General features: G+C 49.6%; 3 protein-coding genes across 4 annotated transcripts; 2 read left to right on the forward strand and 1 right to left on the reverse strand.

The window, feature by feature from the left end:
- The first annotated feature begins 410 nt into the window (after window positions 1-410).
- Window positions 411-9,819, forward strand: KCNG1 (potassium voltage-gated channel modifier subfamily G member 1). Of its 2 annotated transcripts, none has more exons than XM_071446574.1 (4): window positions 411-1,030; window positions 4,065-4,177; window positions 5,444-6,245; window positions 6,729-9,819. In XM_071446574.1, exons 3-4 carry the CDS (start codon window positions 5,487-5,489, stop codon window positions 7,497-7,499), a joined length of 1,530 nt encoding a protein of 509 aa, XP_071302675.1. In that variant the 5' UTR covers window positions 411-1,030; window positions 4,065-4,177; window positions 5,444-5,486; the 3' UTR covers window positions 7,500-9,819. The 2 variants fall into 2 exon arrangements, with proteins under 2 accessions (XP_071302675.1, XP_071302673.1); XM_071446572.1 differs by having other exon boundaries at window positions 412-1,030; window positions 5,441-6,245.
- Window positions 9,820-18,100: 8,281 nt separating this feature from the next.
- On the reverse strand, window positions 18,101-20,120 carry MOCS3 (molybdenum cofactor synthesis 3). The gene has a single exon (XM_071446627.1). It carries the CDS (start codon window positions 20,118-20,120, stop codon window positions 18,528-18,530), a length of 1,593 nt encoding a protein of 530 aa, XP_071302728.1. The 3' UTR covers window positions 18,101-18,527.
- A 52-nt stretch (window positions 20,121-20,172) lies between these two features.
- Window positions 20,173-26,247, forward strand: DPM1 (dolichyl-phosphate mannosyltransferase subunit 1, catalytic). The gene is made up of 9 exons (XM_071446628.1): window positions 20,173-20,307; window positions 20,944-21,043; window positions 21,711-21,744; window positions 22,151-22,227; window positions 22,338-22,363; window positions 22,647-22,742; window positions 23,246-23,314; window positions 23,598-23,712; window positions 25,788-26,247. Exons 1-9 carry the CDS (start codon window positions 20,201-20,203, stop codon window positions 25,890-25,892), a joined length of 729 nt encoding a protein of 242 aa, XP_071302729.1. The 5' UTR covers window positions 20,173-20,200; the 3' UTR covers window positions 25,893-26,247.

Here is a 26,247-nt window from a genome sequence, read left to right on the forward strand (position 1 = left end):
AGCCTCTGCGCACATCGGGGACACAGACGGGATGGGATTTGTGCTTTTACTCCTAATCCCACTTCTGCAAGAATCGACCGCCCGGTGCGCACGGCAGGGGCAGAGCAGCGGGAGCTGCGGACAGCCCGGGATGCCCAGGGGGCTCGGGGCAGGGCTGCGGGAGCTGCGGGCAGCCCGGGATGCCCAGGGGGCTCGGGGCAGGGCTGCGGGAGCTGCGGACAGCCCGGGATGCCCCCTGGGCACGGGGCAGGGCTGCGGGAGCTGCGGGCAGCCCGGGATGCCCCCTGGGCACGGGGCAGGGCTGCGGGAGGACGGGACAGCCCGGGATGCCCCCTGGGCACGGGGCAGGGCTGCGGGCGGCCCCGGCCCGCTGCGCTCCTCCTCGGCTCCGGGAGCTCCTCCTCCTCCTCCTGCCGCTGCCGCCGCCGCTGCTGCTCGTCCGGCGCGGGCGGTGCGGGCAGGGCTGCCCGGGGGCCGCTCCGGTGCCGGTGCCGGTGCCGCACCATGCGCGGGGCCGGGGCTCGCCCGGAGCGCTCCCGTCCCGCCCGCGGCCCCGGCGGGGGCGCCGCGCGGTAGCGGCCGCTCCGATCCAGCCCGGGCTCCGCGCTCGCCGCCGCCGCCGCCGCCGCCCGGGCAACTCGCAGCGAGTTCGGGCAACTTGCCCGGCCCCGGGGGAGCCGCGGGGGCAGCGCCCGGCCGGGGGTGGCCGGAGCCGCCGGGCCCCCGGAGCGGGCGGGGCCCCTCGGCTGCAGCAACAGGTTGTGTCCGTCCGCAGGGATGGAAGGCGGCGAGCGGCCGGCATCCCCCGCCGGAGCCGGGCCGCCCGCAGCGGGAGGGGCTCGGCTGCTCCCCGGCTCCGCTCGGCTCGCTCGTGCCCTGGCCCGGCCCCGGCGCGGAGGAGGCTGACGGCGCTCCGGGCTCATCCCGCCGCTCGCTGCTGCTGCGGCTCCGATCCCCGCCGGCGCCGGGGGCTCTCAGCGCACCATGGAGGCTCGCGGGTCCCGCTGCTGCCGCCTTGCCTGAGCTGAAGGTCCTTTATAGCTTTCATTTCTAAATAATTAAGGGGTGTCTTTTATGTTGGTGCATTTACTGACTTCTGCTCGTTGGTGACTGACAGGCACATCAAGCGAACTGTTCTTGATAGGCAATGTCTTTCCGGTAGATTTTTTTTCATTGGGAAAGACTTGGGGAGGGGTCGAGGACAGGACGAGCAGGAAAGAACTCTTCCGTGACTACGTATCTTAATTTCGGTAGCAAAATATTTTTCTGTACAAGTAAATGTCAAATCCTTTACTTTTTAAAATTATGTTTTAGAGATTGCTATGAATGTGACTTGCTAAAATTTGTTTATATAAATATGTTTCACAGCAGGAGAGTAACTGCAGTTATTAATCCTGATGTATTTCAGAACATTCTCCTGGGGGTATAAGTTATCTGCAAAGTTATTTCACTTTGATTATTATCAGTAGTAGAAGGCTCAGCTTTATTAAACCGAACAGTGAGTAGCATATTTGACATAATTCTCCTTGTAGGTTGTCATAAGATGCCACAACTGTCCAGCTCAAGGAGAGCAAGACAGACAATATTTTTTTCAGCTTATCTGCTTTTCAGGAGAGTTTTATTTCATGTTATACATTGACCTTTCTAAGTTTTACTTTGATTTGGGTGGAAGCGCAGTTTAGCAAGCAGAGTTGAAGTTTGAGGTCTGTTCTCAGGCTGTAAAGAGCTGCAGGAGTGTGGCAGGAGGTGCCTGGCAGTGAGGCACAGCACAGAAATCCTGTGCCAGGAGAGAGCTGAGTGTGGCACTGCTTGGAAATGCTGCCTGCTTAACTAAGGAAAGACTAAAGGAGATGGGATCATCGCATTGTTCCTTATGGAATTCTTTCCAAAAATTCACTATATTCATATTCAACCTGCACTGAAATCTGAAACTTCTTTTAATGTCTTTTTAAACTTAATTTACAAATGGTAAAAAGCAACAGAGATGAGCTGCAGGCACTGGAATTGATAGAAGAGACATGGGGGGAGTTCTGCATCTTGTTTGCAGGCTTGTTATCATCCAGGCACAACTTTGGATTGTCTGTGCCGTGGAGCAGGAGCAGGACTCCTTGCAGGAGCTCTGATTACATCAGAGATGCACTGCAGAATTCAAAATACTGCAGCGGACACTGGGGGGGGAACAAGACTTGCAGTGGAATTTTGTGATGTTTCTCATGAGTTCTATTTCCTTCTCTCAGAAGGGCATCTTTAATAATTCTTTTCCCATTGCCTCGGAGTCTGGCATCCTTCCTGAATTTTGGCTGCAAGTAAGGGCAGCACGGATTTCTAATTTGATTTCCTCACCAGACATAATGGATATCATCTTGTGCAGGACAGATTTTTGAAAATGCGTCCTCTCTTACTTGCCATGCACGATCCACCCCTTGGAGGCACCCAGAGCTCCTGCCCTGGGCCAGTTATTCTGTGTTACTGCAGGTTCTAAAAGCCAGAGCAATTCCCAGGGTGGATAAGGCAGGAAGGGACAGTTCTTGCCCCAGTAAGTTTACAGAACATGGGAGCAGTGATGCTCAGAGAGAAGGGATTTGCTCAAGAGGAGAGCAGCCAGGAGGCTGAGCTGGGCTTGCCTGGCTCCCAGGCACTCCAAGGGCAGAATGCTGCTCAGAGCTCAGGCCAGGGGGGCTTTTACACTGGGCCTGACTTACCAGAGCAGAGCAGGGCAGAGCAGAGGATTTCACTGTCACAGAGAGCCCTAAAGTTCACCTCGTGTAGCTGCAGGGAAGGCTGGGGCTCTGGGCTGATGTGTTTGTGTGACCTTACACTGCTGTGTGCTCCTGGAGGCATTTCCTGCCTGCTGTCCCCGGTGTCATCAGGCTGCAATGGATGAACAAAGCAGCCTGCTTGGGCTTTAAGCTCAACAGCAAAGAGTCCTTCCATCAATTAGATCCCTCTCCTCCTAAAGCAATGCTGACCATCATTCTGTCGAGGCACCCTCAGAAGGAAAAGAAGAAACACACAGAGAAGTGCATTGGTTTATTTTTTCTCCTTTCTCCCTTCCTTCAAGTCAGGCCACGTTTATTATTGTCCTTTATCTCCTCCTACTCTTCCCCTGTAGATATGATGCTGCGTGTATCTGAGGCAGAGAACATGAAAATAACCCATGTGGAGCAGCAGATCCTACGTGGGATTTGTAGGCTTGCCAGCTCTGGTTATGGCAAAGCAAGGAGCAGCCCTTCCTAAGTGCAGCCACTCAGTGTGGCACACAGGGGATTCATTTGTCCAATTTGTTGTCTCACACAGGTCGAGGAGCTGGCAGTGAAGAAAGAAATCCCTTTTTCTTTGCTCTGCTCTTTCACAGTTGCTGCCTCAGGGTTACAGCGTGTGTCTGACACACGCAGAACATTTACATTTCCCTCTCTCCGTTTCTTCCCATTGTGTCAACTGTGGATATGCTGGGAGATCAAACCAGTGACAGGGATGAGCTGCCTCCTCATTTTTCCTGGCTGAGATTCAGAGGATAAGTTGTTGCTAACCAACATCATCTGGTATTACAGAAGGGAAAGTGGTTAACAGCTCCCACTTACCCATATCTTATATCAGTCATAATCTTCATTCTGTTTGGACCAGCCCTGCTTTAGGCATGGCTGAGGCAGAAGGGAAAAGGCATTTTTAAATAAAACACCAGTTGGTCTGGGAGATGAAGCCCTACACAAATATCCATCAGGCAGCCCTGGTTTCCATATCAAACCATGGCTTGCACTTCTTCTGCTGATCCATGGCAGGGGTGGGACAGGATGAGCTTTAAGGTCCCTTCCAACCCAAACCATTCTGTGATTCTGGATGAGTGAGGAGTCAGGAAATAGCTCTCCACCCAAAGCTGGCCTATAAGTGTGCACAGAGCTGCTCTGCTCAGCCCAAACCCCTGGGAAGTTCAGGAGCAGGACTGAGAGAGTTTTTAATTGAAGCATTGTAAGTGCCCTTGCAGCAAGGAGAGCTCTCAAACTGATGTGCAGCTGTGCTTTGAGTCCTTTGCTGTTGTGTAATCATGGGTTTTTCTTCTTTAATAGGTATGTGCCACTCCTGGTGTGGTTCATAAACCCAGCTTCTGAAAAGGAGGTTCTGTGGCTCAGCAAGTGGCCCTAGCAGGGGTTGTGTCCCTGGGGTGCCCATCCAAGGGGAGGTAAGTGCAGCCAGGACAAGAACAAAACTCTGCTGAAGCCAATCAACTGGAATATTTATTCCTTTCCTGTGAACCCGAGGCCAGAAAGCCAAAATACCGGTGCATATTTAATGTCTCTCTATTGTACAATCTCCTTAATAAATAAATACTCTTATGCAGTGAAACTCTGGGCCTCGTGCACTCAGCTGAGGGGGAGTGTGCAGGTAAAAGGTCTTGGGGCAGGGCTGCACAGCCCCCTGTGCAGGAGCAGATTCCAGGCTGACTCCTGAAGGGCAGTGACTTAGGGAGGCCAGAAGTTTGAACATTTCCAGCTCCTGTGCTTGATACCCAGTTGAATTCTGTTCTCTTCACTCCCTGGACTTTACGCCAGTGTTGCATGAGCTGAATTTGAACAGGATTTTCCAAGCTGTCATTAGAAATGTTTGGGCTCTTACAATCAGAGGTAAAGGCAGCTTGGCTCAGTGTACTGCAAGGACAAAGCCCTATTACTGCATGTAGGGTGTCAGTGATAACTGAAACAACATTCCAAGCTCTGTATGGAAATCCTGTGTTTCTGTGCAATCTTTTGTAAATGAGGCCATAAAAAGAGAGTTGCCATGTCATTAATTGTGTATAAACTCTGTACAAATGTTTATGTGATCACCAATGCAAGTGAGCTTTTTCCCCCAGGTTGTTTCCAGATGGCCTTTTAGAAATTAGTTTTGTACTAATTGGTTTTTAGAAGTGTGTATTCACGGAATTACAACATAATTGACTTCTGATCCTTTCTATATATTTCATGGGTGCTAAAATACTCAAAAGTTTTATGAGTAATACTTTAAAAAATTATACAACTAAATTTTCTACAAAACACACTTGAATTCTGTGTGCTCACAGATTAGTGTCACTAATGTGATACTGTCATCATTTTTATACCTCCACTCTGAACCAGGAACATCCTGCCACATGAAGGAATTATTCCTGGTCTCCATCTTTACCTGCTGTGAACTGAGGCCACTGTATCTGGGACAGGAGAAGCCTCCAGTGTGGTGAACATGCCAGGCAGAGCTCCTGAACCAGGCACAGCCCCTGGCATGGGGTCAGTGCTGCCCAGCTGGACAGACCCAGCCTGCCCAGAAAGGCCTGACCACGCTCAGCCACTGCTGTTTCCTTTCCAATTGCTCTCATCATCCAGAAATGCTTTTGGGCTCCAAGCGCTACACTTGTCCGAAACCTGAAAGCAGCCTGGCACTTCCTCACCCCCATGTCTGTTTTCTGTTCCAGAAGACACTTGCGGGAGCAGCGAAGGGATGCAAAGTTGTCTTCCAAGATGACTCTTATGCCTGGAGAGAACTCCGACTATGACTATAGTGCCCTGAGCTGTACTTCAGATGCTTCCTTCAACCACACGTTCTTTCCAGAATCTGAAACCCTCAAGGGAGTGTTTTACCAAAGAGCCAGGCTAATCCACCCTCAGGAGGATCTCCTCAAAGGCTTCCACCCCGACGACCGCAAGCGTCACATCATCATCAACGTGGGCGGCATCAAGTACCTGCTCCCCTGGACCACGCTCGACGAGTTCCCCCTGACACGTCTGGGACAGCTCAAGTTCTGCACGAATTTTGACGACATTCTGAACATCTGTGACGATTATGATGTGACGTGCAACGAGTTCTTCTTCGACCGCAACCCGGGGGCGTTCAGGACGATCCTGACCTTCCTGCGGGTCGGCAAACTCCGGCTCCTGCGGGAGATGTGCGCGCTGTCCTTCCAGGAGGAGCTGCTCTACTGGGGCATTGAGGAAGACAACTTGGACTGGTGTTGTAAAAGGAGATACCTGCAAAAAATGGAGGAGCTCACAGAGATTAGTGAACGGGAGGATGACCTCCTAGAAAATGAAACAACAGGTGAAACAGTAGAGGAGACAAAAATTAGTTTGTGCATGAAAAAGTTGCAAGACATGGTGGAAAGGCCCCAGTCTGGCCTTCCTGGAAAGGTGTTTGCGTGTTTGTCTGTTTTGTTTGTAACTATTACAGCAGTGAACTTATCCATCAGCACCATGCCTGACCTGAGGGAGGAGGAGGAAAAGGTAAGTTACCTTTCAGGATGCCAAGTGATATGTGCTGGGAAGAGCAGAGCAAGTACAAGGTCTGAGGTTATTGACTTCAATGGGGATTTTGCAGCTGTCTTTAGAGGGGGGAAATATTGTGAAGAATATTTAAAATGTTACATGACTCTTCAATTAGTTGTAAGAGAATTAACCACGTCCAGTTTTATGTCCAAAGGAAATTCTCTTAGCACTCTTCTGTATATTACCTTGTTAGACTTTGTATTTGCTACTTAGAAAGCCTGAAATTCCCGAGCAGTATCTTCTGTGGAATAAGCAGAGCCTTTCTAAGTTTTGCATTTAGCATGTTCCAAGCTGCCAACGTGTTTCCCCATAGCAACAGCTTCAATTCCTTTAATATTTTGGGTTTAAAAAAACCAACACAGAAGCCTCTCCTCCTGTCACCGCACCGACTAAAACAGTTATTACCCAGAGCCGATTACAATCTCCTCCTCTTTCCCGCAGGGTGAGTGTTCCCAGATGTGCTACAATATTTTCATTGTGGAGTCCGTGTGTGTGGCATGGTTCTCCCTGGAGTTCCTGCTCCGATTCATCCAGGCCAGGAGCAAGTTCGCGTTCCTGCGGAGGCCGCTGACGCTGATAGACATAATCGCCATCCTGCCCTACTACATCACCCTGCTGGTGGACACGGGCTCCGAGGGCTCCAAGAAGCCCAGCTCGGGCAACATCTACCTGGACAAGGTGGGGCTGGTGCTGCGGATCCTGCGGGCGCTGCGCATCCTGTACGTGATGCGGCTGGCGCGGCACTCGCTGGGGCTGCAGACGCTGGGGCTGACGGCGCGGCGCTGCACGCGCGAGTTCGGGCTGCTGCTGCTCTTCCTGTGCGTGGCCATCGCGCTCTTCGCGCCCCTGCTCTACGTCATCGAGAACGAGATGGCCGACTCGCAGGAGTTCACCAGCATCCCCGCCTGCTACTGGTGGGCCGTCATCACCATGACCACCGTGGGCTACGGGGACATGGTGCCCAGGAGCATCCCTGGGCAGGTGGTGGCCCTGAGCAGCATCCTCAGCGGCATCCTCCTCATGGCCTTCCCGGTCACCTCCATCTTCCACACCTTCTCGCGCTCCTACCTGGAGCTGAAGCAGGAGCAGGAGAGGATCATGTACAGGAGAGCACAGTTCTTACTGAAAGCCAAGTCGCAGATGAGCAATGAGTCACAAGGCAGCGAGGTTTTGTTCACCACTCTCTCTTCCGAGACTAGGGACAATGAGTGAAATTTACGTTCCTGTTTCTCTTGCTGTCCTTGTATCAGATTCCATCATTGATTCGCTCTGGAAGCACCTTACAAAGGTAATCCTCATATTAAAACGAAGAGAAGGGGCTCCAGCCGGGACCTGATGTGGTTAAAGAGGTCTGTTATTATGCTGTTCCTTCCCCCCATATAATGTATAGGGCAGAACTTTCACTGAGATCATGCAGTGGGATTTAAGGAATTAAAACTTCTCTGGCAACAACAAAAAAAAGAGCAACATATAATTATGCACTTGACAGGCTGTTTTGCCATTTGTAATACACATTTTTCCAACCGAATCACAATGTACATAATCATTAAACAGGCTACCATTTTTCTCGTTCCTCTTGTATATAAATAATGTAAATAGATCAGAATTAATGGCTGAATTGTCTCCCAGTAACACGCCTTAGAGGGTAATGGAAATAACCACAGATGTTTGTCCCATTGTGCTTTTAAAAAACGTCACGTAAGATTCGTCACTCAGCACAGAACCAGCTCTTTCTTTGCAAGTCAGCCCTAACCACAGCAGAACAGAGGAATCGAGCTGCTTATAGCCTAACCTTGCTAAAGATGTAAATACTCAGAGCTCACCAGCTTCAAAATTTAATTGATGTTACAGCATTGATCCGATGCCATCGAATGCAACATTCCAAGGAACAAAGCCTTGGAGTTTTGTAGCACTTAATGTTATTATAAGAGGTGACTAGCTGCAAACCCAGTGAAATATGCATGAGGAGATGCCAGCCTTCCCCACCATCTGTTCCCAGCTTCACCCTCCCTCAGCTCTGCCGGGGAACTGGGAGAGGGCAGCCTCCAGGGACCCCAGCGCTGCTGGGCAAACTGGGGCCACCCTTCCCACGAGCTGTCACTTGTGTGGCAGGAGCAGGAGCTCTGTGCCCGTGGGAAGCTGCCAGTGAGGGAAGCAGAAAATCTGATTTGAGTTGTGGAGGGGAGCGCAGAGAGCTCTGTGCCTCCCTGTCCTCTGTCAGGAGGGGCTCAGCACAGGATTCACTTCAGCTCTGCCATCAGTACCCCCCTGCTGGTAATGGGGAAGGTTTTAAACAGGACAGGAAAAGCAATGAACAGCCTAAAGCACAACCAGGTATTGTTCATCTTGGTCCAGGCTCTGTCCCTGGCACAGGGACACGCAGGTTTGGCACAGGTTCTGTGCATGTTCATGACAGACCCCCTTTATTTTAGAGGGACTGACCCTGACCTGCAGAACAGCTCAGGAGAAAAACTCCAGAACTTAAAAAATAATTAAATCCACTTGTTTGATTTCATGTGTGCTTAGAGGTAAAGAAAAGCTGATTTAAAGAGTTTCACCAATTCCCACTCTTTTTCAGTGAAATTACTTACAGGCAGTTAAGAACTTGGGGAATTTAGAAGTCCCCATCACACTGACCAGTGCTTCTTTGTCTTAATTTTCGGAAATACTATTTCTTATTGGCATTTCTGGAGCAGGTTGCAAAAAACGTCAGAATGCATAATGGTTTATGGTTTAAGTGAAGGCCAAGGACACAACATTGTCCTTCCAAAAAAAGTAAAATCAGTTTCTCGGTCTGTGCCGTTTGGCCAAACCTACAGCACGCTGATTTTCTGTTCAAATGTCTTTAAAATACATACAAAATTTGAAGCAGTTCTGATATGCTTGTTCCTGAAGCAAAATTCCAAAACTTTTAAAATGCACTTTACAAATAATTAGGGCTCTAGCATTCTCCAGCCTGTGGTAGGGAAATGTGCCTATGGAACATTACTGCAGAGTGCTAAAATACCCAGTCTAAACTCTTGGCAATTAACTCTGTGCCAAAGCTGCAAATGAAGCAGCTTTTCACTCTTGTTCTTCATCTTTAATTAGAGTTGGACAAAAAACAGGAACATCGTGACAAAAAATTCTTCTCCCCATTTTTTTGAAATTTCAGAACTGTTTGATCATCTGGAGCATTGGCTCCAGCACAAGTGCTATGCATCTTCTACCTTTGTGTCAGCGTTCGTTATAAAAAGAACTGGTAATTAGATTAGTCCTGTGAGCAACAGTTGCTTATCTAAGAATGTGTTTGACAGGCTGAGCCATAAATAAGGAGCTGTACGTGAATATAGGGAGAAATCAAGACTTACCAAATAAAACCTAAGCTCATTTCCATGTTCTGCTAGCTAATAAATGCTGTAGGGCCATCCATTTTCTCACTGTCTTTACATTAGTGCTCATTTATTTCATGTATCACCTAATTTTTTTTTTATCCCACAACCAGAGCTTGATTCTAAAGCCCTTGTCCAATAAAAATAAAATAAAAACATCACCCTGGAGTTGGGTGTTGGTTGAGCAGAGCTGTGAAAGCACCGTGCCCGTTCAGGCTGTGCCAGGGAAGCTGTTGGGGATGTGCCACCCTGTGTGGAGCAGGTGCCTGTGACCAGCTCAGCGTGTGTGACTGAGTGGCTGTGACCCTCCTGGTGTGTTTTACAGGGGGAACTCTTGCTGTGGTCCTTGTGCTAAATAAATCCAGCTGAGAGGCCCCAGAGCACAGCCCCAGTGCTGCTTTCCTGGGGGTCTCAGAGATGATGCCTCTCTGCCCTCTGTTGTCTGGGTTTTTAGTCAAATCCATGGAAATGATGGCTTGGCTCAGAGCTGGCTGTTCCTGGAACACAGCTGAGGCTGTCACCCCTGTTTGGCTTTTCCCAGCGTGTGCAGCCGCCAGCACAGCTCCAATGCAGGCACATCGGGTGCTTTGATGAAGTCAGCAGGGCAGAGTCTGGCAGCAGCAGCAGCAGCAGCAGCAGCAGCAGCAGGGGCTGGCGTTGCTCTGGTTCCTGCTCTGGGGGTCTGGCCAGCTGGAATCCCACAGCTGGAGCTGCACTCCTTGGATTAGTGAAGTGATGGGCACTCCCTGCCTGTCCCGGGCTCCCTCAGGGACAGAGGGGTGGAGGGTGGCACAGGGAGTGGGGCTGGGGCTCAGCTGGGCTCTGGGCAGGGCCAGAAAGCAGCAGCAAAGGAAATTATCCCCCTGCAGGAAAACCCAGGTATGAGATTGTGTAGGGACACCTCTTCCGTGCATGTTGTTCCAAGAATCACAGTCACAGCTCTTTGGGACAGAACTTTAAAATATTTTAACAAAGAATCTGTCAAATCCAGAAGAGAACAAAAAGGATCCATAAAAACCGAGGAAGAAAAGTGCCTGTTGAAAGCAGAATTTCCAGGTAAGGTGGCACATTAAATTACTTTCCCCGAAATCCTTCCCTTTCCAGCCTCCTCCTGCCTCAAAACCAACACAAGCCCCTTGGTGGGTGCAGCACAGGGATGAAGGCAGAGCCACGTGGCTGCTCTAAGAGCACAGCAGAGAAGGTGCTGAGGAGCTGAAACCATTCTCATTGTGCTCACATTCACTGCAGGTCAAGGTCCTCCAAAGTTCTCTGTAGGGAATATTCAGAGCTCGTCTCCATGTGACCCTTCCCAATGTTCCCAGTGTAATCCAGAACCCCAGAGCTCCACAGTCAGAGGCTTTAGCAGTGTCTAATTAAACAAAAACCTCCTTCAGGGCTGAGTCACGGGTTCCCACATGGTCAGAGGCACGTCTGGAAGGAAACCTGGTGTGCTCCACACATCCCTGCCTCGTGTGGGAAGGATTTCACTGGGGGTTCAGCCTGGGGCAAAGCAACATTGTTTGCTGCAAAATTTCACATCCCTCTTTGGGGTTTGCAACAGGCTGAAAACTGAAGTAGATGATTCTAAGTGAGTTGACTAATCTAAGTGAATTGAATTCTAGAGTGAATTGACTGCTTAATAACTGGAATTTGAATTAGAATAATTAGAAATGAAACAAATAAAAGAAGTGTCAAATGTGACTTTGAAGACCATGACATCAATCCCTGCTCACAGCAGTCGGTGCCATTGACCCCTGCCCTGAGCAGCTGACTCTGGCTGGGGTGTCACAGGTGTCACCATTTCCACAGTCACTACTCACCATTTACTACCAGGAGTTGGTACAATACTGCATGGCCTGTTTTTTCTGTGGTAATAGTTCTGTTGGCTACCTCATGCAAGATTTGACAGTGGATTTAATATCCATTTATCCAAAAGATGACAGTGGTAGCAAAATACAGGGAGGAAAAGAACCCAAGTCCCGTGAGCTGGTGGATCTGGAGTATCCCAGACACAGAGAGTGCAGCCTACAGAATCCCAAAAGATCTGAAGGCATGGAACTAGAGTCATTCATCTTTTCAGCAGGTGAATGTCGCCCCGTCAACAAAAATGCACCTCCAAAGTTCTCTTGCTGCAGCAGAAATTGCAAACCACTGGATTTACCCACTCACACCCTCTGTGGCATCTCAACCATCCCATTCCAGCATCCCTGGTGATCTCAGCCTTCCTGACACGGTCATGGGCAGAGCCAAAGGAGGGTGAAGGCCAGGATGGATGGCAAAGGTGTTCCCTGAATGGAAGCAGCTCCTTGGGAGCCCTCAGGACAGGACTCCTCTGTCAGTCACTCTGCAGAACCGTGCACCACTAATAAAGATACACTTCTACACCACCAGTAAAGTCAAGGAGAATTTTGTGTGCTGCCACCCTGAAGGTGTTCAGAGTTTGGCCTATTAATTTTTAATAATAAAACTAGTCCTCCCTCCCTTTTTGCTCATTGTTTTTCTTTGTCATTTCCCAGTGTCTCACATCTCTCGAATGCTCCCTGGAAATCCCTAAGAAGATGAGGAGTGTTCTTAGCCATGAGCCTGCCAGGAGCATGGGGAGGGAACTGCAGGATCAGGATATCAGGGGATCTTCTGCCCTCTTCTGCAAGGCTTTTACTTTTTCTTTGCCTGCAGGAACTAATCCAGAAGCAAATGTCACTTGAACAGAAATTAAGTTCTGCCATAACTGGAACCACAGCAGGCCAATTAGGGTAATTAGAGCATATTTGCTACACTTTATAAATATTCATTCATTGTCCCTGTAGCCCTTGTGACAGGAGCTGGAGCACCAGAAGCAGGCAGGGCACAGAAACCTGTGTAACTCTGTCAGGCTGAGTTCTCAGCACCTCCTTTGTCAGGTCCCCTCATTAATGACAGCAGCTTTGCAGCCATCCTTAATTAGGGTCATAATTTAACTCCTACATTCAGTGTGGGTCCAGAAAAACTGGGCTGTAAACCACAATAATTAGCCTGCTCAAGGGACTGACCTGGAATATAAGAAATTCCCAGCCATCATCTGCAGATTGGGATTCTTTAAGAAACTTTACAGCTCATTTGACAGCTCTCAGTCATGCAAGTGAAGTGGTCAGCAAGATAATAATGTTTATCTTTTCGTTAAAGATAACAATATCATTTTAATGGTGCCCACCTCAGGAACAAAGGAGGCACCAGCATAGATTTCTATAGTTAATTCTATAGAGAAACGAAGTTTTGACACAGAATTGCTGAATGATAAATTGGAGTGCTGCTCTCATTCTCATTAGTGATGCTCCTCATGTCACAAAGCAGCTGAGAGGAATCATCCATAACTCTCACAGTGCTGGCAGCTCCAGGTCAGCCAAGGAAAAGATGACTCAGTTTCTTTCACTCATAAAGAAAAGCACATTTGTGGAGATCAATAATAAATATTATCCTCATGCAAACCCAACCCAACAGCACAATTGCAGGTGACTTTAATTTTGGAGAGGAATATTTCTGGGGAACATCTGTGGGCAAAGTTAAGGCTGCAAAGCATCTCGTGGAGGTCTTTTCCAACCTCAGTGACTCTAGGATGCTGGGATTCTAGGATTCTGGGATGCTGGGATTCTAGGATGCTGGGATGCTGGGATTCTAGGATTCTAGGATGCTGGGACGCTGGGATGCTGGGATGCTGGGATGCTGGGATTCTAGGATTCTGGGATGCTGTGATGCTGGGACGCTGGGATGCTGGGACACTGGGATGAGGTACAGTTACATTTTTGCACGTTCCTGACAGGCAAAGCCAAAGGACAAGTGCTCCCGGTAAATGCAGCTCTGTCTGTTTTCTGTACTGGGTGTAATTGTATTTATCACTAGTAGAGGGACAGTGCCCCAGATGCCCACCTGGCCCCAGAGGGGGCTCCGTGCTGCTGGGAGAGTCAGGAATGGCTGGGAAGCACCCCAAACCCGGCTGTGAGTCCGGGACGGGCTCCCATCCTTGCAGGAGCATGCCCTATGCAAGGATCTCACATTGCCATCTACGGGCCGCTCCCGGCAAACTCCGGTCCTAGGGCTCCCACCTGCACCGGCCCACTCCGAAAGGGTGCATGGAGTATTTTGGGAAGTTCTTTTTAAAATCCAAATGAAAACATTCGATCCATTGCACTGCAGCCGTGGCCTCTCCTTTCCAGAGCGGGCAGGGGAAGGAGGATGAAGATGCCATCACCAAGGTGCAAGGAAACGAGGATGAAGAGACCATCACCATCACTTCTGCAAGGGGGAAACTGCTGGAAATAGTTCTGCAGCATTTCTTTGGTTGCAATAATGACAAGTGATACTTTTCAAAAGGCTAATGCAATTCGTGTGACTGAAGATTTTCCAGGTCACATGGGCAATGTAAATACTGCATCACTGGTGCAAGAGCAGCCTGGTAAGTTATGGTTTTATTTATAAAAGAAATTATAGAATCTAATTCAAGTGATTAAAAAAAAATACTCATCTAATTGAAGATGACAAGGCAGCTCTAGAGAGTTTTAATGAGTTCCAGTCACTGTCACCCCTGCTACCTCCCACTACTCCAGTAGTAAAGTGAAACAGGGCAGAGTTTCAGAAGGGTGTTTGAAATTACAACATGCAAGTCCTGGAAATTATTTCAATAAATTCTGCCCAAAACATTTCTGTCCCCCATGTGGAATACACCTCTGGCTCTGCACACACATATGTGTCCATAGACATACATATAAAAAGAGCAAGTTTAAACACTTTAATGATTTTTGATCATTTCAAACCCTTACATAGTGAAGTTAGAAGTGTGCTTCACAAAATGAGAACTTTTCAGCAGGGCCTGGAGCAATAGGACAAGGGGAATTGATTTAAACTAAAAAGGGTAGATTCAGACTAACGATAAGGAAGATTTTATTAATGTGAGGGTGGGCAGGCCCCGGCACAGGGTGCCCAGAGAAGCTGTGGCTGCCCCTGGATCCCTGAAGTGTCCGGGGCCAGGCTGGGCACTGGGGCTGGGAGCACCTGGGATGGTGAAGGTGGGTTGGGATGGGATGAGCTTTAAGGCCCTTTCCCACTCAAACCATCCTGTGGTTCCATGACTCCTTCCCCTGCTCCCGAGCAGGTAAATGCCCATTTGCCCAGGAGACTTCATTTCCCAGACGACTTGCTAAGCAGCCATTTTAAATTTGGAGATAACCTTTCCTCAGAGCAGGGATCTGGTCTCCTAGCAACAGCAGGAACACCTTGAGAGCCAAACCGCAGCTTCCTCTCCCAGCAGGAACATCCCTGTGCTGGTCCTTCCCCAGCGAGCCCAGCCAGGGGCCAGGCCACCCTGAGGGCCAGCAGCACCCAGCTGAGGGTGCCAGGGCATCCTGAGGGACAGCAGCACCCAGCTGAGGGTGCCAGGGCACCCTGAGGGACAGCAGCACCCAGCTGAGGGTGCCAGGGCACTCTGAGGGCCAGCAGCACCCAGCTGAGGGGGCCAGGGCACCCTGAGGGCCAGCAGCACCCAGCTGAGGGGGCCAGGGCACCCTGAGGGACAGCAGCACCCAGCTGAGGGGGCCAGGGCACCCTGAGGGCCAGCAGCACCCAGCTGAGGGGGCCAGGGCCAGGACAGAGGCTGTCAGCTGTACCCTGATCCCAGTGGACACCTCCATTTCAATCATCCCTAATGCAGACCAGGAATAGTCTCTTCTCTGGCTGGAAAACTTGTACCACAGCAGGACGAGACTGAATTTGTAGCAGCTTCCTTTTCTGCCAAGGTTCACATGACAGCCATCACTTTGGAGGGCAGCTATTTTTTGTTCTTAGCAAGAGTAGGAAATAGCAAATTGCAGGTACTTTGCAATGAAAAGAACAAGAGGGCAAAGCAGCACCATGTGCAGGTACATTTCAGTCGGCTCTGAACCAGTCACATGGAATATATTGTGAAGACAAGATCAAACGAGCACAGTCAAGGCTAAAAGCCTGCAGAATGGGCAAACAGAGGTGATTTTCTTTTCCTGTGGTGGAGCAGTATCTCAGCTGCCTTGCTGCTGTCAGGGGAGCACAGAGGGTGCAGCTCTGTCAGTGCTCCCATCAGAGCAGGTGCAGTGCCCCACTGCCTTGTCCAGGTCCCACAGTCCATGAATTTGAGCTATTACAACTTTTAGAACTTCCTTGTTAAATTGGTTCCTTGGAACCTGCTCACTGGAGTAAGATTTCAACAAACATACACAGAGCAGAGACTGGGGGGAAAGTGATGTGCACCAGAGGAGTGCAGGATAAAACTTTGTAAACTGCATTTCTTCTCTGTCTTTTGCCTTATTCTGCTTTTCTCTGCTTCTTTTCCAGCCCTGTACCTATTTCCCCACCAAGATGTTGAAGCTGCAGAGGGAGGTAGAGCAGCAGGGCTGCTATATTTAACCGAGCAACACAAACCACAAAGGGTTAATGCCACAAATCAGTTGGTGGGTGCATTTTGTTGTTTACATTGCTCCAAATTTTGCTATCTTCATCCATCTATCTCCATTTTAACATTCATCTCCATTTTCTTTTATTTCCCTGGTGTCTTTTTCAAAAGACCTGCACAATGATGGATTTGTACAAGGGACCTCAGCTCTTGCTAAGTTTGAATTGCATCTCTCAAGCTCGGGAGAGCTGTGGTTTATTAACTTGCAGTGCCACCTAGCACACAACCCTCACATTATTCTTGCTGTAGTTTCACAAAGGACAGCTCAAAGCTTTCACATTTTAAAAAAAGGATAAACTTATGCTTGGAGTGTTTTAAGGACCTAATGCAAAGTTTTGCTTTGAACAGTGAAGTTTTTATTAGAAAATGCAACCCCAAGACATCAAGGGCAAAGGCCAAGCTCTTGTCCTGACCTCCTCCCTCCTGACAACAGAGCCCAGCCACACTCAGAGCCCCCTGGCAAAGCAGCTCCCCTCCATCCACAGTGTCAGCACTCCCCAGCCTTTCTACAGGGCCTTGGCAGCAATACAAATCATAAATTTTAGTGCTTCTTTAGAATTTCTAAGGAGAGCTTCTCCCAGTGAACAGAGACACCACTACGTGTTTGGAATTGAAGAATTAAAGCAAGTCAAAACAAAAGATAAGCCTGCAATAATAAGAATGGTTTGGGCTTAGTTATGATTTCATGATCCTTGATTGTTCAGCCTGTCTTCAAAGAGTCCAGCACTGCCAAGGACTGCATTTACAGAACACATGGGCAAAACTGTCCTGCAACAAGGGAAAAGACTTCACACACAATTTCTACACACTCAGATTTAGAATCAAAGAGCTTTTCCCTTCTCTCCAAGTCCTTGGGTTCACCTTGCTTGGAATGACTGGAAGGAATGCCTTTGTGAGGGCACAGGGATGTGTGACCCACCAAAGGAATTACAGAACCACTGCTCCTGCTGCCTTTTACATTCCAGTCTCTTCCTGACATCACAGTGAAGAGAAATCACAGTCAAGACAGAAAAATGTAAACCCAGGTCAGGCATTTCAACAAGTCCCCCTGGTTTCTAATTCCCAAGAGAGGAAACCCCAGAATCCAGTCACAATCAGTGACTGAGCTGTGCCTCCAACTCTTGGGCACACACCACTAACACTGAAGTTTACTTTAAGTCCTGGCCTTTCATGTTTTCACTGTCCTCCAAAGTGCAAGATCTGACTCTCTGTTTACAAATCCACTGCTGTTATTCACGAGGCTAGAACCATGGCATGTTATAATGCAGCTGGGAGTGTGGCTGTTCTCAAATTTATTTTACCAAAATACACATTTTCAGCTACTAATTATAATGGCACTATTCCTTTTTTCCCCGGTACAATGTGAAGATTAGTCATGACAGGTGTTTCTTTCCTCCTCAGAAAGTAAAGAAATCCATACCTTAATTAATATAAGGAGATAATTGCTATGCTGAGGTGATGAGGCCTCAGGCAGCTCTGGTGAGAAGCTATTTATTTCTCCTTCTTTTCATTCAGTTAAGTACAGACACTCCCAGATGTGCAGAGCTCTTCATGCCAGCCAGCAAATCCAACTGGGGAGGTGCCACTGCCACAGCAACAGGGAGGAAACTCAGCAAACAGATCTCTGTTCTTGCAGGAGGGAGGATAAATACCTAATCTTGCCCTCTCTCACCTCCTCATTATCTCTCCATCTCTCCAATCTTCTAAGCACTGATAAAAGCATTTTCTGTCTGTTTTACCAACTTTCCGGGGTCAAACTTATGTCTTATTAACAGTTAACCTCAGTTTCTCTATCCAAGCTGGGGAATCACGGCTTTGCCATCCCACAGAGGAGGATGGATGGCTCTGGAAGTTCTTAACACCCTGGTACTGTTCCAGTCCATAAATACACACGGCTCCTACACAGAACTGAAAGGTGTTGGCCCCATGGTCTCGTTAGTGCTGTCCTGGCAATTCCCTGTCACAGATTGATAGTGCTACAGACCAGCTAGTGATTAACAGTAATTATTTTTTATTCATTTCATGCACTGTTTCAATTTGTTAAGCACTTCAGAGACTGAGTAATAACACGATTCCTGTGTTTTGTTGTTTTCCAGGTTACAATTGCTAATTAGGATATTCTCAATCATCACGTGCACAAGTCAGTAGTTATGCCAAGTTTTTACTATTAAATCATAACCAAGGAATTCTTTCCACATAACCAACATTTCTTTCCACTTTCATGGACAGACTTACATTTTTATAAAAATAATCAGACAGCTACAAAAATAAGCATTTTTCTTAGGAAAAAAAGGTAACATAAAAAAGCAGTATGGTATTTCTGTCTGGTTTTTCCATGTGATATAGCCATTACACAGAGATGGAACCCTATAGAACTTACTCTGAAAATATGTGGTTTTTTCATCATTTAAAATTCTAATACTGAGGAAAGGTTGAGTCGATTTTAGTGGCCCAAGCCATGAGCCCCCCTTTGATATCCTTAGCTAACACAGAACCGAATTCTTCGGCAGGTAACTCCTGCAGAATTTTTACAGCCTTCTGGGAATCATTTCCTAACTTGCACACAACATATACAGGGAGAGGGGTTTGGTCATCGCTTCTCTGCTTTTCTTCGCAGATCCTTTGCTGTAGTCGCTGCAGAGACGCCGGGTCCCTGTCCTGCAGGCGGCGGAGCGGGATGTGCAGGGCGTGCGGCAGGCGGCAGATCTCGGCCTCCACCGGCGGCCGCACGTCCAGCAGCACGTGCGGGGCCCGCGCGTCCAGCAGCGCCTTGTACTGCTGCACGGAGACCCTGTCCGCGCCGGGCAGCAGCTGCAGGGCCCGGCACTTGTCCGTGGCACAGGAGCCGCAGAACGCCTCGTAATCCTGCAGGCAGGTGATGCTGGGGCTGTCCCCGCACACGGCGCAGTCCGCTCTCCTCGGCCGCAGCTTGATGTTGCGGAACCTGCCCTCGAGGGCGTCGAACATCAGCATGTAGCCGCTGAAGGAGGAGCCCATGCCCGAGGCGATCTTCAGCACCTCCAGCGCCTGCAAGCAGCCGATGATGCCGGTGACCGCGCCGAGCACGCCGCCGTCGGCGCAGTTGGTGACGGTGTCGGGCGGCGGCGGCCGGGGGAACAGGCAGCGGTAGCAGGGCCCGCCGCGGTGGTTGTACACGGCCAGCTGCCCCTCGAGGCGCAGCGCGCTGCCGGACACCAGCGGCTTGCCGGCCAGCACGCAGGCGTCGCTCACCAGGTAGCGGGTGGGGACGTTGTCGGAGCAGTCGGCCACGATGTCGTACTGGCGCACGAGGCGCAGCGCGGAGCGCGGCCGCAGCACCCCGCGGTACGGCACGTACTGCACGGCCGAGTTCAGCCGCCGCAGCGCCGCGGCCGCCGAGCGCGCCTTGGGCCGCCCGCGCCGCGCCTCGCCGTGCAGCACCTGCCGCTGCAGGTTGCTCGTCTCCACCACGTCGTGATCCACCAGCCCCAGGCGGCCCACGCCGGCCGCCGCCAGGTACTGCGCCAGCGGACAGCCCAGCCCGCCGCAGCCCACCACGAGCACGGAGCTCCGCGCCAGGCGCAGCTGCCCCCGCACGCCCAGCTCGGGCAGCACCAGCTGCCGGCTGTACCGCAGGATCTCGGCCGCGCTCAGCGCCGACCGCGCCGGCAGCGGCGGCAGCTCCGCGGGGAAGCCGAGGGCTCCATCCTCATCCTCGTCCTCGTCGTCCTCATCCTCCTCATCGGCATCCCCCGAGTCCCCCCGCGCCAGCTCGGCCGCCAGGCGCTCCCGCAGCCCGCGGGCTCCATCCTCATCCTCGGCATCCCCCGCGTCCCCCCGCGCCGGCTCGGCCGCCGAGGGCTGCCGCGCCCCGCAGGCTGCCTCGTCCCGCTCCCGCTCTCCGTCCTCCTCCTGCTCGGCCGTGTCCCCCCGCGCCAGCTCGGCCGCCAGGCGCTCCCGCAGCCCGCGCAGCTCGCGCTCCCGCCGGCGGATCTCGGCCCGCAGCCGCGCCGCCGCTGCCCCCGCCATGGCCGCCAACGCCGCCGCCGCCGCCGCCGCCGCCGCCGCCGGCCCCGCCGCTTCCGGCGCGGCGCCGCGTCACTGCCGCCATGGCGGCGCGGGGCCCCGGCCGCGTCTCCGTCCTGCTGCCCACCTACAACGAGCGCGACAACCTGCCCCTCGTCGTGTGGCTGCTGGCCCGCACCTTCAGCGACAGGTACCGGGCGCACGGCCGGAGAGGGGTAAACGCTGCCGGTGCGGGCTTCGGGCAGGGCCGCGCGGTGACAGCGGTGCCTGCGGCTCTGGGAATGCCCGGCCATGGAGTGAGCGAGGGCAGTGCCGACCTCCGTGCGCACACGGGTGTCCCTGACCCGCACCGAGCCACCCGTCACCGGGTTGGAAATCCCTCCCAGAACATCCAGTGCAAGCCGTGCCCCATCCCCACCCTGTCCCGGGCACCGAGTGCCACCTCCAGCCCTTCCCGGGACCGCTCCAGCCCTTCCCGGGACCGCTCCAGCCCTTCCCGAGACCCCTCCAACCCCTCCCGGGACACCTCCAGCCCTTCCCGGGACCCCTCCAGCCCCTCCCGGGACACCTCCAGCCCTTCCCTGGACCGCTCCAGCCCTTCCCGGGATTTCTCCAGCCCTTCCCAGGACCCCTCCAACCCCTCCCGGGCCCCCTCCAGCCCCTCCCGGGACCCCTCCAGCCCTTCCCGGGACTCCTCCAGCCCTCCCGGGACTCCTCCAGCCCTCCCGGGACCCCTCCAGCCCTTCTCGGGACCCCTCCAGGGATGGGCACTCCAACCCTCCCTAGGCAGCCCTGCCTGCTCATTGGGAAATCGTTCTCCTTTCAGTGGGATCGACTTCGAAATTATCATCATAGATGATGGAAGCCCGGATGGGACACAGGAAATTGCTCAGCAGCTGGAAAAAATATATGGATCAGATAAAATAGTGAGTTGTGTGTTTGGTAATTTTTTTTCTATTTTTTTTTTTTTTTGTATTGGAAAGTACTGTAAGTCCTTGAGAACTGGGATGGATTCCCTGGATTCTGCCCTTTCTTCCCATCCTTGAGTTGTCGTACGCCACTTCAGACAAGTGTAAGCTCAGGACAGTTCATTCTGACCAAATATGCAAGATCATGAATTGTTTGCAAAACATTGTCAATTCATGGTGCATTGCTGTGTGCTCCTGAGCAATGACTCCTGAGTGTTGCTGCACTTGGTGCAGGCCTGAGGGAAAGATGGGGTTTGGATAAGATTTAATTTCATTTTAATTGACTGCAGGAGTAAGGAAATTGGAAAGATGAAAGCTGGGCTGGGCTTATGATTTATTCTTAATCTGTCTCATTGCATTCCTCAAGAACAGGAATTTTTTATTTATTTTTTTATCTATGCAATATATTACTGCATAACCCTCAGTTATATACAAGATGCTGTCATTTACTTAGTGGCAGTCAGATACTTTTCCAATCTGTTACTGTGTGAATGCCAAGTTTTTTTAAGTATTTTTGGACTAAGTTGCATGTATGAAGATTGTTTAAAAAAATGTATAGGAAATTTCAAAGTCTTTTTTAAAACTGTATGTCGAGTCATTTATGTGGTTTTTGTATCTCCTGTAGCTTCTGCGACCCAGAGCAAAGAAGTTGGGCCTGGGTAAGTCCTTATTAACTCTGATTAGTAAAAGCAAATAAAAGAATCTGCTGTATACTTTGATTCAGTGTGTAAAGGTCCAGAAAAAATCACAGTAAAGCCCAAAAGCAGAAACACATTTTCATCAAGTTGTTTGTAAACAAACAAGCTTAAAAAATGCAGATAAAAATCCCAGTGTGTTTCTAAAGCAGAACCTCAGACCAGATCCTCGGTGCTGCCCTGACCCCCTGAGCCCAGGACGGGGGGTGAAGGATTGGGGATGATTTGGAGCCCAGTCTGTTTCCTGAGGCTCCTGAGTGCAGGTGCTGCTTTGTAAATGACATTCCAAGTAGTGGCCCACCCTCGGGTGAAGTTTCTCTGTGCATTTCTGGGTCAGAAGAGTGAGGGCAGTTGTTTCTGTTTCCATCAGGCACTGCTTACATTCATGGGATGAAGTATGCCACTGGGGATTTCATTGTTATCATGGATGCTGACCTCTCCCACCATGTAAGGCTGCATGTCATCTGCTCTGGTACAGTCTGCTGGAATGCATTTTCCAGTGCTTGCTGTTATTTTACCCCTGCCCTTTTTTCTGATCTGTCTTTCTTTCATTTCAGCCAAAATTCATTCCAGAGTTTATCAGGTAGGTGCTGGTTATAGTATGAAAGTTGATCTTTATAAATTATTTATGAGGCAGTTCATGAAATTCTGTGCCATAGTGGGTAAAAAATAATGATTAGATTCCCTGAAGTAGCTCTTTATAAGAGAACAGTTTGAATAATGCTCATAGCCACCCTTCGTCTCTTCTTATTTGTTCAGAAGTTTGTAAAATACAGATTTTGTACTGAAAGAGTGATTGTTCTTACTTTGAAATTTGAACTTTGAAACATTCCTCCAGTTTTTCTGATAAAACCAATTGTTTACAGAAAGCAGAAAGAAGGCAATTTTGATATTGTATCTGGAACAAGATATAAAGGAAATGGAGGAGTGTATGGCTGGGATTTGAAAAGAAAGTTAATCAGGTTAGTACCTCTCAGCTCTTCACACAGAAATTTGTTACTTGTAAATAATAATTGCAAGTACTGCATCCCTGTAAGCTGAGCTCCCCAGTCCCCAGAAGTGCTGTCCCTGCTGGGCACTGCAGTCACACTGAACACCAGGAGCACCCAGCACTGGCAGCTCTTTGGTTCAGATCCACCAAGGAGGGCTGGAATGACGTGGGTGGGCTGGGAAAAGGGGTTGGAACAGTGGCCTCAGGTTGGGACAGACAGGGAACAAGCTGAGGCTGAGCCCTGGCAGGTGTGAGTGAGGGACCCCTCACCTGGCCAGCTGGAATGCTCCTGTCCCTCCCAGGGAACAGGCAGACGTTCATGGTGGTTTATTTATCCTGCAAAGAATCTGGAGCACAAGCCGTGTTGCAGTCTGATCTGGAGGTGGATCTGGATTGTTCCTGGTTTTTCATGGCTGGAGTAAGTGCCCATCCTCTTGTACTAAACAACTCTGACATCGATGTTTTCTTTCACAGTCGTGGAGCCAATTTTCTGACTCAGGTCCTGCTGAGACCAGGGGCATCAGATCTAACAGGGAGTTTCAGGTAGGGTCTGGTTTGCAATTCCTAAAGTTTATTGGAAATTAGAAAACTGCTGGACAAGGAACTGGAGTAAGAGCAGACATTCTTTACTGTGGACTGTGAAATCTGTTTGGAAAGGGTGGAAGGAACAGTGGATTAGATTGCAAGAACTGCTGCTCCCATGACCTCGTTAGAGAGTTTATAAATAGTAATGAGCTGAGTGATTGCAGTTCAGATTCCTCTTGTCTGGATTTCTGTGTTCCAGAAACTGGGCTCCAGGCTTTATTTCCTTTGGAATCGTTTACAGGTTGTACAGGAAAGAGGTCTTGCAGAAGCTGATGGAGAGGTGTGTTTCTAAAGGATACGTGTTCCAGATGGAGATGATTGTCCGGGCTCGGCAGCTGGGATTCACTGTGGGAGAGGTATGGGATGGGTGCACTGTGCTTCCTTCCAGGGCACACACATTGCTGGCTTCTGGCTACTGCCAAGAAGCAGCCAAGATGGTAAATTTATACCAAGAAATTACATGTGTAGAGTTGTATTTTCCAGCTTTGTTAGGTGAATGCCAGACCTGAAGTGCAGTTATTTATTCCCCTCTTCCTGTTGCCATTCCTTCAGTAGCACACAATTTTACAAGGTTCCTCAAAGGAGGGAAAGAAGTCAAAATACACCACAAAGCTGCTCTGAGCCTTTTCTTCCTTGCTTCCTATTGTACAGACATCTCTACTCAAGTCTTTACAAATGATTTCATTTTTCCAGCAGCCTGATTCTATTTCAGATTTCTTCTGTCAACTATTGCCTTGTTATTTTCCAACTTTTCAGCTCTCACAACTTTCTGCTTCTAAACTCCTTGAATGTGCTGTCTACAGTCAATGAAAAAACTCCATGCAATTGTTAGATTCTCTATGTCCAGCAGTCTGCTGCCTTTTTTATTTCACTGAATTGCTCTTGCTGCATCTTTAGAGATGCTTCACTGGGAATTTCTCTGCAGGAGAATCTCAGAGCCAGTTCTTCATCCTTGTTTCCAGGACTATGAATTGTCAGAGAATTGTGGTGCTTGTACTTCTTAAACTTCACACGTGGCATTTCTCCCTCGACACAGGGTAGAGCATTTCCTCACAACAAAGCAGCTCTTTTCTCCCACCTTTTTTGCTTATGGAACAGCATCCCAGGGAAAAATACTTCTTCAGCAAAGTTGAGAATTGAGATTGAGCTGTGCCAGTTTAAAATAAATGGCTGATGAGAACTCACACAGGCTGTACCTGGAGAGTTGCACACACATCTCTCCTGTTGTGCTGTACTTCACCAGGTGTGCAGTGTCTCCAGCACATGGAATAGAGCCTGGGAGACCAATGGGGGAACCTCTTGTGCAAGGAAGGCAGAAGCCCAGAAACAGCTCAGTGCTCAATTCCTGTGCTGAAGGGTAACACTGGAGTCCTCTCAGTAGATGAGATATTAACTATTCTTCATCCTGGTCAGGAAATGCCACTTGTGCCATCCTGCCCTGGCTCTATATTCAGTGACTTCTGCCCATTTCCTGCAGTTCAGCTGGGTGGAGTTGCCAGGATTGTCACTGGGATCATCAAGGTGACCCTGCTAAGACAGCAGAGTCATTGCTGAGCCTCTGCCTGCCTTTCTGGGCATCTTGTCCTGGGCTCTTTCCTCTCTTGGCCTGACCTGCTGGAATTGTGAGAGACCCTCTGGCACACGTGCAGAGGGCTGGGGATTGGTGTGTTCCTCTTGCCAGATGATTTCTGGTTGACATTGCCAGCAAAACACCAAGCCAATTTTTTAGTGCCTATTACAATTGCAGTTCTTTATTTTAGTTCTTGAAGTATTTCAATTTTGCAGACAAACATTGTGGAAATGGTTGAATATTCTAACACAGGGTTGGCAGAATGTTCTGTCACGTGTCCCTTGTGTGTGCTCAGAGGAGTGAAAGCAGAACATTCCCACATCTCATGAGCAGTGAGTTCATCTGGACAGCATCACTTTGTGAAGGAGACCAAAATTAATGTGTCAAATGCCTGTAAATGCTGCAGATAATCTATAAAATGGCCAAAGACTGATAAAAACAGGTTGTGTACAATAGGCACTGTCATGTTCTGAAGTCCTCTCGCAGCCAGGGCGAGGTTGAGCTGTTCTGTGCTGGGGCAGATTTGTGCTTCCCCAGGCACTGCCTGCAGGGCTCTGGGTTTGGCTGACAAGGAAATGCTGCAGGCTTTGAGAGCTGTTGGTGTGCTCTGCCTGGGTGGATCATCCAGCATGAGTAATGTCCTTGGATCAGCTTGAAAGGTGATAACCCAAGTCACTGCACACTGCCCAGCTGTGGGGCACCACTGCAGGCCCTGGTGAGAGCTGCCACAGAGGAGCCAGCCTGGTGCTTGCCTCCTCCCCATGCCTGAACAAGCTCCAGCTCAAAGGGCCTTCTTTTGTTCCCAGAATTTCTGATGCTTTCGGTTTTGAACCTCAAAACCAATTCTGCTTGTTTCAACAGGTTCCCATCTCCTTTGTGGACCGTGTCTATGGGGAATCCAAACTGGGAGGCAACGAAATTGTCTCCTTCCTAAAGGGGCTCTTGACCTTGTTTGCTACAACCTGAGACTTCATCCTAAAGTCATTTTGTTAGACAAACATTTTCTGATGTCTGTGTAGATTTAAACATATAATGGCAAAAGCTTGAGTATTTGTGTGGTGGCCAGGAGACCTGCTATGACCTAACAATTAAACACCATCAAGAATAAATCAAACATTCTGCAGCCCAGAATGCTCCTTCCGACAGAAATGGACTGTGTGTTAAACTGAAAATTAATAAAGGCTAATGCTTTTCTATTTTTGTAAGAATAATTGTAATAAAGAACACAAAGCTAAATGATCTTTTGCATTTGGAAATGAATCATTATTCAGCAGAAGCTAAGGATAATTTTGAAATAAAGACAAGCAAGGACCAAAAACCC

This window comes from Agelaius tricolor, unplaced genomic scaffold (genome assembly GCF_023055355.1).
Source record: "Agelaius tricolor isolate 1412-34295 unplaced genomic scaffold, bAgeTri1.0.p SCAF_23, whole genome shotgun sequence".
Taxonomy (NCBI): domain Eukaryota; kingdom Metazoa; phylum Chordata; class Aves; order Passeriformes; family Icteridae; genus Agelaius; species Agelaius tricolor.